The sequence below is a fragment of the Meles meles genome, chromosome 2 (genome assembly GCF_922984935.1).
Source record: "Meles meles chromosome 2, mMelMel3.1 paternal haplotype, whole genome shotgun sequence".
NCBI lineage: Eukaryota > Metazoa > Chordata > Mammalia > Carnivora > Mustelidae > Meles > Meles meles.
The window spans coordinates 175,617,472-175,630,543 of NC_060067.1; the positions used below are offsets into that span (position 1 = coordinate 175,617,472).

General features: G+C 40.8%; 1 protein-coding gene across 1 annotated transcript; it reads left to right on the forward strand.

Moving 5' to 3' along the window:
- Window positions 1–2: 2 nt before the first annotated feature.
- On the forward strand, window positions 3–12,249 carry LSM1 (LSM1 homolog, mRNA degradation associated). Its single transcript, XM_045985201.1, has 4 exons — window positions 3–335; window positions 5,611–5,679; window positions 7,025–7,140; window positions 10,882–12,249. The coding sequence occupies exons 1-4, from the start codon at window positions 290–292 to the stop codon at window positions 11,050–11,052; spliced, it is 402 nt and encodes a 133-aa protein (XP_045841157.1). The 5' UTR covers window positions 3–289; the 3' UTR covers window positions 11,053–12,249.
- The last annotated feature ends 823 nt before the right edge of the window (window positions 12,250–13,072 follow it).

The window sequence follows — 13,072 nt, forward strand, 5'->3', positions numbered from 1 at the left end:
TCAATCTAGATTCCTCTTCCCCTTTTATCAGGGATGGGGAATGGGTGTCCCGGGACCGCACGACAGCCCCGCCTCTTCCTGAGGATGGGCACGTGATACCGGAAGTGGGTGGGAATAATATGGAGGCGTTTCCGGGAGGCCCCGGCTGCTGAATGCCGGGGCGGACGTGCTGCTCCTGGTCCGGGTTCTTGTCCCGGTCCCGCCCAGGCGGCGACTGTGGTCTGAGAAAGGAGGTGTTGGACGCGTTGGCCTACCGCCGCTGTACACTGCAGCCTTATCTCAGCTCAAAATGAACTATATGCCTGGAACCGCCAGCCTCATAGAGGACATCGACAGTGAGTAGATCATCTCCTCTGGATGAAGTCTAGGGTGAGATCCTTCCTCCTGGGCGGGTACCTGTTCATGGGGAGCTTGTAAAATGAGTCTGGGGCGGGCGGGGGGCTGTTTTTAGCACACTTCAGGGTGTTCGGCTTTGACATCCTCCACGTGAGTGAAGAGCCACAAGACACTCCGTTTGCCTACCTTCTAGCCGACTACCTCTATCCTGCGTCTCGCAGCCTCCACCAGCCCCCGGGCCGGTAAACCACAAGCTGTAGAATTCATTCCTGCTTTGGAGGGACACGGCTGCTAATACTCAAACTTGAGAGTTGCCCCTCCCCACGTCCACTATCTCCCACCTGCAATATATCGAAGTACCTGGTTGCTACTCGTGGATGAATGAGAATACTTAAAGAAATGGTTCATTAAGGAACGGAAATTTTCAGATAACAGCTGTTGAACTTAATTGGCAGTAAACATAGGTTTTGTGCCATGTAGCCATTTGCAATGCGGTTTTTAGCACTTTTAGTTATGATGATAGAGATCATTGCCAGAGAAAGATACTGACTTTTCTGGAAAGGCTGAATCACTTCAAACCTATTTTTCTGTTCGACAGTTTTCTTTTACTTGTACTAAGAAGACCTCCCTTTTTCCTGGTCATTGTCCTGAAGAAGCGTTCAGTCCTGTACAAAAGAAAGACTCCTGTCTTTCCTTTTTCTGAACTCTCATCTGTGAATTATTCCTCAAGCAACGTTTTCTAATCGTTTTAATCCTGTGGTCTGTCTCATTAACTTCTAATTGCTGCAGAATGGTTTACACAGTTCCAAACAAGTTACAACAATCACAGTTACTATGTATACAAATTTTAAAAGTGAGTCCCCAGTGGGGCGCCTGGCTGGATCACACAGTAGAGCATGCAGGACTCTTGATCTCTGGATTGCGAGTTCAGCTCTTGTGTGTAGGGATTACTTAAAAATAAAATCCTCTAAAAAATAATAAAAAGTGGGCACCTGGGTGGCCCAGTTGATTAAGCGGCTGCCTTTGGCTCCGGTTATGATCTCAGGGTCTTGGGATCAAGTCCCACATCTGGTGCCCTGCTATGCAGGAAGTCTGCTCTCCCCTCTCCCTGCTGCTCCCCCTGCTTGTACGGTCTGTCTCTGTCAAATACATAAAATCTTTAAAAATAATGGTAATAATAAAAAGTGAGTCTGTGATCATAATCTCTTTTTCTCATTGTCTGAAATCATTCTTTAAACCCAAATTAATGATTTTGCTATTGAAAGAAAATGTAGTGTGAATTGGACTATATTTGTATATGAATAACAATTGCACAAGCCCATCTGTAGTATTTTTTTTTTTAGATTTTACTTTTTTATTTATTTGACAGAGATCACAAGTAGGCAGAGAGGCAGGCAGAGAGAGAGGAGGAAGCAGGCTCCCTGCTGAGCAGAGAGCCCAATGCAGGGCTCGATCCCAGGACCCTGAGATCATGACCTGAGCCGAAGGCAGAGGCTTTAACCCACTGAGCCACCCAGGTGCCCCATATGTAATATGTTTTGAAACCTTTACTTTTAGTCATCTATGGATGCCGTTTTGCCCCCACCTCTCATTTTATGTATCTGAACTATGTGAGACCCCTAATACATTCTGCCAGTCTACTAAAAATAATTTTTATTCTCAAACCCTCTAACCTCTTCTCTGTAGACTCCAAGCCTCCTTTACTGAAAAGTTCCAAACCTTTTCTTATGCTCCCTTCGCTGTCCCCCCAGCCACAGAAACTATTTCCTCTTATCTTCTCAGTCTTTCTGCATATTCACCCATCCTCTCATCTGAGTAGGAAGTATTCCTCCCTTTCAGTCTATGTCCTTTATTACTCTTTCTTCCCACTATTTCTTCCATTAATGCCCTTTTTCTCTCATATTGTCTCTCTCTCCCTGGATCCTTCCCTTCATTCTTGTCCATCCATCTCGTACTTTTTTCAGTTATGTCTCCTCATCAAACTCCTATCCCGTTTTCATATCTTTACCACCAGACCTTTTGAATCCTCTCCATTTTGACTCTACTTCCTGACCATATATAGTAGACCTCCTCTGTTACTCCTGCAATCTGAGTTTTGTTGTCCTCACACTGCTGAAGCTGCATTTTTTTTTTCTTTAAAGATTTTTTTATTTATGGGCACCTGGGTGGCTCAGTGGGTTAAGCCGCTGCCTTCAACTCAGGTCATGATCTCAGGGTCCTGGGATCGAGTCCCACATCGGGCTCTCTGCTCGGCGGAGAGCCTGCTTCCCTTCCTCTCTCTCTGCCTGCCTCTCTTGTGATTTCTCTCTGTCAAATGAATAAATAAAATCTTTAAAAAAAAAAAAGATTTTTTTTATTTATTTGACAGACAGAGATCACAAGTAGGCAGAGAAGCAGGAAGACAGAGAGGAGGAAGCAGGCTCCCTGCTGAGCAGAGAGCCCCATGCGGGGCTCGATCCCAGGACCCTGGGACCATGACCTGAGCTGAAGGCAGAGGCTTTAACCCACTGAGCCACCCAGGCACCCCATGAAGTTGCATTCTTAAAACGCAGCAATTTGATGCATTCTTCTGGGTTCTTCCCTGTCCTCTGCAATATTGCAATACTATTAACACTGGATTTGTAATTCTGCTTTCTTGATTTCTGCAGCACTGGACTTGCTGATTTTCTCACCTATCCAACTCACTGTTCCCTAAAATAGGTGGCCCCTTGGGTCCTAACTTTGGTCTGCTTCTTTTTTAAAGGTATATTTATTTGAGAGCATGTACAGGGTGACTGCAGGGAGGTGGGGGCAGAGGGAGAGAGAGAATCCTAAGCAGACTCCCGTCTGAGCATGAAACTCAATCCCAGGACCCCAAGATCATGATGTGAGGTAAAATCAAGAACCAGCCACTCAACCAACTGAGCCACCCAGGTACTCCATGCTTCTTTCTTTAAATCTCTAGGAGAGCTTCCTGGACTTTAATAATTATATCACCTCTTCGTGGACTTATCCAAAATTGCTCTCATTCTGACCTCTTTGACATTCTAGCCTTACATTTCCAACAAAAATTGCTCTCATTCTGACCTCTTTGACATTCTAGCCTTACATTTCCAACTGCTTGTTGGCAGTGACCTGATCAGCCCTTCAGAATCACAAATAGCTAATAATCTTCCACCTTAAGCTTCTTTTACTGCCAACTTCTGGTACATCATCCACCCTGACATGATGACTCAAAATTCTTAGAGGTGGGGGTGCCTAGGTCGTGCAGTCAGTTAAGCATCTGACTCTTGGTTTCAGCTCAGATCATGATCTCAGGATCACGAGATAGAGCTCCACATTGGGCTTAATGCAGAGTCTGCTTAGAATTTCTCTCTCCCTCTACAGTACACGCCCCCACATTTGCGTACTGGCACAAGGTCTTGCTCTCTCTCCAATAAATAAATCTTTAAAAAAATTCCTGCATGTCCTTTAGTCATTTCTTCAGCACCCCCCCACACACACACACAGTCACACCCCACCTTAGCAGATTCCCATCACTTAGAACTACACAGTCTTAGGTCATCTGGGTGACTTAGTCGTTTAAAGTCCAACTCTTGGTATCAGCTCAGGTCATGATCTCAGGGTCCTAGGATGAAATCCCATTGTCTGCATTCGGTGTGGTCTGCTTGAGGATTTTCTCTCTCCCTCTCCCCCTGCCCCTCCCCCTGTGAGTGTGCATGCCCTCTCTTTTTCTCTCTCTCTAAGATAAATATATTTTTTAAAAAACAGTAGAACTACACAGTCATAGTTCTCTCAACTCTCCCTTCTCATGGGCCTTAGTGTAGGTTTCCTCTTCATGTCTCACATCCTGCTTCCCCTTTTCTGCCAGTTCAGTCTTCAGTGTTTTCTTGTGAAGTATAATCCAAATTGAACCTGCTTCTGGTACTTTGGGGACTTCATATCCTGTGACTTCCCTTTACACCCCCACCTTTTAGCCAAACATATGGATACATACCTGCCTTTTTCCCCTCTGCTTCCTAAATTACAGATTCTCCTTTCCCTTTCCCCGCCATTCATCCCAGAGGCCAAAAATTATCTTTTAAGGCTCAGCTCAGATACCTCCACCAGCTAGATAATTTCCCTTACATATAATTAAGATTTGCTTTCTTGTGGTATTTAATTATAGTGCAAAGAAGATTATAAATTCCTTCAGGGAAGAATCACTGTCTTATTTCTCTGTTATGTTTCTAGAAAGTACCTTATGCATAGCATTAAAGAAATTAATGAATGAATTTTGCTAGCTATTCTAGCTACTGGCTTATTGTCATTCTTCAGTGTCAGCTCAGAGACACCTCTTCAGAGAGTTTTCCCCTAGCCACCCTCTCTTCTGTAGCTACCTTCCCTCTCTCTTCATCATGTTATCCGGCTAGCTTGTTTATTATTCCATTGTACTAATCACAGTAGGTCATTGTTGTGTGTGTGTGTTTGCTTGTTCGCCTTTCTCCACCAGAAATGTAAGTTGATATGGTTGGTGACTTTCTTTTTTTTTTTAAATATTTTATTTATTTATTTGACAGACAGAGATCACAAGTAGGCAGAGAGGCAGGCAGAGAGAGAGAGAGGAAGAAGCAGGCTCCCCGCTGAGCAGAGAGCCCGATGCGGGGCTCGATCCCAGGACCCTGAGATCATGACCTGAGCCGAAGGCAGTGGCTTAACCCACTGAGCCACCCAGGCGCCCCTGGTTGGTGACTTTCTGAACCTTCTTCTCTACTGTATATCTAAGCCCTTGGGCACATATCTAAGCCCCAGCACATTGCTCTCAATAAATATTAATTGAATTTTTGCTCTAGCCTACTATCAGCATCCTCATTTACCTGTTGGAGACATTGTTTTTATTTAAAACCTTCCCTGCTCCCAAAGTGTGAAATAGAAGCTCTTCTATTAAGTTGAGAGGAAAATAATTCTAATATTAAGATCATATAGGTCATCTAGACTAAATTTCTCAATTTGTGTATATAGAAACTGACGTGACCCTGGGAGGGTTTAACTGCCAATATCAACATTGAGAGCTGGGAGTCAGGCTTCCAGGCTGCTCACCCAGTCCTTTGCCCCCCTCTGCCACCACTGGAATCTTATAATTTAAACCGCAGGATGCCTTGGTCCTCCCTCTAATTTCCCAGTAAACTGTGCCTTAAATACTTTGGAAGAAGTGGCAGAGCTTAACCTGCTATTAACTTTGTTTTCTTGTTAATCCTGTAAACTCACTGAAGTTAGCAGTTCTCACTTTTTAAATATTTTTTTCCCTCTCCCCAGAAAAGCATTTGGTCCTGCTTCGAGATGGAAGGACGCTCATAGGTTTTTTAAGAAGCATTGATCAATTTGGTATGTACTAGTTACAGACTTCTCTGTAGTGAAGAGCTGCTGTTGTATGTTTGCATTATATGTTTGTGTTATTTCATGTTGAAATTTATTTACCTGCAACTTTTTCAAGTGTCTGGCATAATGGAGTATGTTTGGAGTCATTACATCATTGTTTTCTGTTTTATGATTAGGTGATTCAAAAGCTAATATTTACAAGCTTGTATTTCTAAAATTGGTTTTCACTAGAACATATGATTATAGTGTTTTGGACTTTTTTGATTTTCCCCAGTAGAGGGAGCCAAATGATAGACATAAACTCAGTCCACTGAAAAAGCTGCTCATTTATACATTGGCTTGGGTGCAACTACTCTTCAAAGCAGTTCCTTCACTGAAGGTAATCCCTCCCTGTCCAATGAAAGTTGGGTAGAAGGCATTTCCTGAAGCATTTTTGGGGTCCCAATTTTAAGCTCAAGATTTTACACTTTAGGGATACATCAGACTCAGAGAATCTCAGTCTTTGTTTTGCATCTTACATTTTTCTGTATAGAGATCTATATTTGCTTCTGTTTCAAGGAATTTCTCAGTTCATATCAATGTTTGTTGGACATCTGCTAGTGGATTTCAACATAATTGAAATGCCTAAAGGAATTACAGAACATAGTATAGATACTTGATTTTCTTCAAACTAGACAAATAGTACCAATTTATAAAAGAAAAATAATTATTCTTAAAAGACTGGGGTTCTGAATCTTAAGTTTGTCCTTTGGGGGAAAAGTAGCAAATCCTGACTTTATTGTCAGATTACCAGGTATTGTTATCTGACAAAGTAAAAAAAGAAGTTTTTGTGTATCATAATCGCTGGATACTTGCACTGGATTATATGAATCCTATGTACTGAAACAAAGTTAAATTTTTGGTAAATCATCATATATACATACCCACGCAACATAGAAAAACTGCTTTTTGTTTAAAAAAAAAAGTTTCCATCTCTGCAGTTATTTAGGTTCTAGAGTCTTCCAAGTGCCCTACCCTTTTATATTTTCTTCTAGTCATGTCAGTATTCACAATCTCACTGATGTAAAGGAATTTAATTTTTGTAACTGATTCCCACCATCATCATTCATGCATTAGTGCAACATAATCCCCAATATTCTTTTTTTACAGTTGTTTAGAAGTCTCACGAGTGGGTGTGTCTTAATAAAACAGGGGAAGACTGTTTAAAATTTTAGCTTTTCCCAGAATTAGAAAGTTTGGAAATCATGTTCAGTGAAATCTTTTCTACTCAAAATAACTGATTATTTGAGTTATGGACCTTTACCCAGTAATTTGAACTAAATATCTTTGTTTCTTCCCTGTGCACTTATAGCTAATTTAGTGCTACATCAGACTGTGGAGCGTATTCATGTGGGCAAAAAATACGGTGATATTCCTCGAGGGATTTTTGTGGTCAGAGGAGAAAATGTTGTCCTACTAGGAGAAATAGTAAGTGAAAACCGTTAAGCTGCTGTGGGTCTTGATAATCATACTAGTCAGGTTTCTTTTTGTCTTTTCGAGAAGGAAAAAATATATTTTCCACATGGCACCCAGCTTCTCACAGAAACCACCACATCAGTTTAGGAAAGCTACAGGTATAAAAGGAAAACTACAGAGAATAATTAACTTTGTTTCAGTGCCTCTTGGCATTTTAAACATTTTGATCCGATTAGCAGCGAAGTATCATTGATTTTACCTGATATAAAAGCATACTGTACAAACATGTTCATCAATATTTATTTCTTCTATCTTTAATAGCAGAAAGTTGAAAAACTTAATACCAAACAAGAGATGAATAATTCAATAAAGTATGATTTATACACACTGGACTATTTTGCAGTCGTTTAAACAATTGGTTATAAGTAGGTTTTCATGACATAGAGCTAATGAGCAATGCTTGGAGGAAAGACACATTGGATATACATCGTGATGTCCTGTTTTTTAAAGGGGGAAGGGGAAGGAAAGAAGGGGGCTATAGGAGAAGCCTTTCTGTTAACTCCCGAGAACGGAGCTCAGCCTCACTTGGATCCTTAGCTCACAACCAAAGAGGATAGATACCTCAGTATGCCAGGGAGACCAGTTGGCAGGTGAAAAGTTGAGTCTTCTAAAGTGTTCAGAGGGTGTGTGTGTGTGTGTGTGTGTGTGTGTACATACATAACCATGCATATACACACACACACACAAACTATTAGAAAACTGTATAGCTAATAGAAGTGCTCTGACTTTTTTTGGGGGGGTGCTTTTTAGGTTTTTATTTTAGTTCCAGTTAGTTAATATCCAATAGTTTTTTTGTTATTTAAGTATTTTTAAGAAATTTCTGCACCCAACATGGGGCTCAGACTCAACCCCGAGATCAAGATCGCATGCTCCTTCAACTGAATCAGCCAGGTGCCCCAGCATACAGTGGTATATTAGTTTCAGGTGTACAGTATAATGATTCTCAGACATTCTTAAAAGAAGATAAAACTTGATTTCATGTTTTACATAAAATATTTTACTTAAGAAGAAAAATACCTTATTAAAACCTTTGGCTTTGCTCTGATTATTGGGTTTGCCAGGAGTATCAAACTAAAAAATTCTGGCGTTTGCTTTTATCCTTTTCTGTCTTGTTTGTAAAGTTTCCAGTATAGTTTCTCAATCTCTAACTGCATCTTAAATCAGGTTTACAGAAGTCTTTGGAGTGGAGTGGTTTGGTCTGTAGTGACTTTTAACATTAAGTCGTTTGAGAAAGTAAGGAGATAATCTGCCGGGGTCCGGTTGGCTTGGAGACCTCTAGCTGAAACACTAGCAATGACGAATCAATACTGTCAGTAACAGCATTGCTGCATGCTGCTATGAAATGGAGGAAATATTTTTTTCTAATTTTGAATGTGTTTTTGCGGTGGATTTTTTTGGTTCAGTAGATCGTTTTTTGCATGTTTCAGCGGTAGAAGTTGTCATTTCATTGTAATACACAATGGCTGAAACACAGCACTGTGGTACCATGAGGTGTGGGGAGCAGCATGAGCAAATGACTGTAAAGTGCCCTGCCAGTATATGAAGAGGGGCTGACCCATCTCTGGATAGTAGGAGTAGGAGTGATTATTTTTTCCTTTGTTTATGAGTTTCTCAATTTAATTTTTGAAGAGGAAACATGACTTTGCTCTCAGGAGAAAAGATTTAAATTAAAATACTTACACATACTCTGCTTCACTTTTATAGTCGTGGACACCACAAAAATGCTGTGTGTGCCATTGATCGGCACACATGGGCCCTCATCTACATGGTGCACATGTAGATGAGGAGAAGGAGGGAACTTGGGCTTGGTCTTGAGAAAGAAAAAGTTTGTGGAGAAAATACTCATGTCTGTTAATGGTTTGGATACTGCAGAATTTTTACAGTGGTACCACTAAAGCCTTGCGGTACGGGAGTGCTTATACAGCTGTATGAATAATGGTCAGTGTGATGAAATTAAGTATCAGCCCTAGAAAAACTCATACCCAGAAACCAATTAAGGGCTGTAGACATGTGTTGTTTAGGAAGTCCCTGGATTCTGCCTCAAGGATGGTGATGCACACAGCCTTAAGTAATAAGACTGATTGTTGGGAATTGGCATCATCAGAACCACATGACTAGCTTGATGAGTAACATTGAAAACTCTTAAGAGGCAGTACACCACGCTAAGAATATTATCTTCCCTTCAGCGGCTACCCATGGATTGTGAGGGTGGATTATTCTTGATTAGATATATTTCGCCTGGTGCAGCTAACATTTCAGCCAAGGCAGGAGTTGCTTATGTAATTTGTGCGGCTTTCATTCCGACCTCTCTGGTGAAAATCTTCCCCTTGATGTCCCTGCCTGTGGGTTCTGAGGCCTTGGCAGTACATGGTGTGTTAGTACCCAGTGGTAGGCTGCAGCGTCTGGAAGGTTTGTATATATGTTGATGCCTTCTCGGAATTTTATAATTGAAAATCATAGAGGAAGATAATTAAGAATATCCTGTATATATAATCTTTCCATTTTACAGAAACAAGAATAGTACCTGTATGTTCATTTTAAGGAGAGTAAGTTGAATCTGGATAGTGAGATACTTTTATAGCAAGGTTCTGCATTATAAGATTAGTTACCAGATATTTGTAAGGTGTTCAGATCTAAAAATATTAAGAATAGGGGCACCTGGGTGGCTTAGTCGGTTAAGCATCCAACTCTTGATCTCAGCTCAGGTGTTGATGTCAGCGTGGTGAGTTTGAGCCCCACATTGGGCTCTACACTGGGTGTGGAGCCTACATGAAAAAGCATATTATGCCAGAGTAAGTGAGAAAATTACAGTTAATATTTGCATTATAGGATTTTTTTTAAGTCAGTATATACATGGAAAAATTAGAAGGCTATTCACCAAAATACTGTTCCATACTTGAAATTATGGGTAATTAAAAAATTTTTTTTCTGTTTGTCCATTTTCTAAATTTCATACAGTGAGCATGTATTTTTAAAATAAGAGAAAAAAATTTTTTTTCAAACCAAAATATAGAGACATATATATTGGAGCCTAACTGGTTTAGTAACCTAATTGGTCTACTGAGGTTTTCTCTAGTAAATTTGTTACCATTAGAGGGGCAAAGAATCTTGCATTATAATTTAAAGACTCCTAGTTAATGGAACAGAGGGGGCAGTTTTTTGTCTTTGGGTGGGGAATCCTTCTTTGAAGCAGTGTTCTCTACCTCCTTAGTCAGCCACAACTGCCAGAAATTAAGCTGACTTTTATAACTTAAAAATATAAAACTTATATAAAGCCATCTTGGTCTCAGTAACTTCTCTCTTGGCTCCTTTGGGGTTGGGGAAAAAGCTGTTTATATATATATATATACACACACATATATATATATATATATATATATATATGTATATATAGATATAAAATTATTGTTTAAGAAAAACAGTCCTTGAGTAATGTAGGACTTCAGGTAACTTAAAGTTTATGAGACACACTGATACTGCTCCCTGTTACCAAATTCACATAAGTATATGTTCTGGGTGGTGTTGCCAGCCACTCCTGGCAGCCGCTCTGTCCCCAGAAGAAGGCTATTTCAGCCCTGTCACAATTATGAAAAATAACCCAAACCCGACCCAGGAATCTATTTGCATAAAGATCTGTAATGTTTTCTATTCCCGGTCATCAGTTGAGGGTTTTCAACCCTGCTTCTTTTGTAGGACTTGGAAAAGGAGAGTGACACACCCCTCCAGCAAGTGTCTATTGAAGAAATCCTAGAAGAACAAAGGGTAGAACAGCAGACCAAGCTGGAAGCCGAGAAACTGAAAGTTCAAGCTCTGAAGGATCGGGGTCTCTCCATTCCTCGGGCAGATACTCTCGATGAGTATTAGGTCACTTGCTTGGAGGCTATTGCTCTTGGGGAGCAGGGGCTGTCACCCAATGAAAGTGACATCTGGTCACCTCACACGTTTGACTAGAGACTAGAGTTTTGAAAAGTCCTTTTTATTTTGAATCCTTTCACATGTGCAACATGAAGAAAACACGTGGCTTTTTTTTTCCTTTTTAATGACAAAAATCATTGTTTAAAAAAAAGAAAATCAGTGGCAAGGACTCCTTTCACACACCACTGTGGAGCAGGCAACTACTTTATATTGCTCTTCGTGTCCCCAAATTAGCACTCACAGAAGACATTCTTCATTTACTTGTAAATAAAATAAAAGGCTCAAAATTTGTCTTATTTCCTAAGTTTGAGTTGCCTCCAGTGAATAGACTAAATTAAATTTCTGCTCCCAAAGGTATAAGCTGTCCACACACCGGCATTTCTCCCTTCTGTGACAATTCCAAGTTGCTAGTTACTTATGAGGGAATATTTTCATCCTAAGTATCTTGCAGGCCCTCCCCCTCTCCCCTTTTCATGTTTTAGTCTGGTAAGAAAAACACATTTTCAGGCTTGAGGAAGGAGCTTTCAGTCAAGTTTTGCAGTTACCAGTGGTACCAGAAGCCTCCGTTTTGAGAAACCACATCACAGCTATATTGGCTGGTCCTGCTTCGCCAGCAGGTGCTCCAAACTCTGCATGAGATCCAGCACTTAAGTTAACACACAGATGGACAAGACCCAACACCCACCTTTGAAAAGCATGTGTCACTTTAATCACAAGAAGATACTGCAGGTCATCAGAATTACATTCGTTTTCCTGAGTACCACTCTTTCAGAACATCTGACACCTCCAAGGAATTTGGTTCATTATAGGATCTTGTTTTTTCCAACCTCCTTCAAACAATTCCAAATGCATTAGCAAGAGTTACGGTTTGTGAGGAAAGGGGACCTAATTTTCACAATAGAATTTCCCAGCCTTACAAGGGAAACAAAAGCAAAAATGAACTTTTGGGACTTCATCAAGATAAAGAGCTGCACAGCAAAGGAAACAGTCAACAAAACAAAGAGGCAACCCACAGAGTGGGAGAAGTTATTCACAAACGACACTATGGACAAAGGGCTGATATCCAAGATCTATAAAGAACTCAAACTCAACACCCAAAAAACGTAAATCAAAAAATGGGCAGAAGGGGTGCCTGGGTGCTCAGTAGGGTGAAGCCTCTGCCTTCAGCCTAAGTCATGGTCTCAGGGTCCCGCGATCAAGCCCCGCATAGGGCTCTCTGCTCAGCGGGGAACCTGCTTCCTCCTCTCTCTCTCTCTGCCTCCCTCTCTGCCTACTTGTAATCACTATTAAATAAATAAATAAAATCTTAAAAAAATAAATGGGCAGAAGACATGAACAGACACTTCTCCAAAGAAGACATGCAAATGGCTAACAGACACATGAAAAGATGTTCATCGTCATTAGCCATCAGGGGGATTCAAATCAAAACCACATTGAGAAACCGTACATCATTGGGATGGCAAAAATTGACAAGGCAAGAAACAATGTTGGAGAAGTTGTGGAGAAAGGGAACCTTCTTACACTGTGGGAATGCAAGTTGGTGCAGCCACTTTGGAAAACTGTGGAGTTTCCTCAAAAAATTAAAAATTGAGCTACCCTATGACCCAGCAATTGCACTACTGGGTATTTACCCCAAAGGTACAGAAGTAGTGAAAAGAAGGGCCATCTGTATCCCAATGTTCATAGCATCAATGGCCACAATAACCAAAGTGTGGAAAGAGCTGAGATACCCTTCAACAGACGAATAGATAAAGAAGATGTGGTCCATATATGCAACGAAATAGTACTCAGCCATTGGAAAGGATGAATACCCAACTTTTCCATCAACATGGATGGGACTGGAGGAGATTATGCTGAGTGAAGTAAGTCAAACAGAGAAGGTCAGTTATCATATGGTTTCACTTGTTTGTGGTACATAAGGAATAGCGTGGAGGACATTAGGAGAAGGAAGGGAAAAATGAAGCAGAGA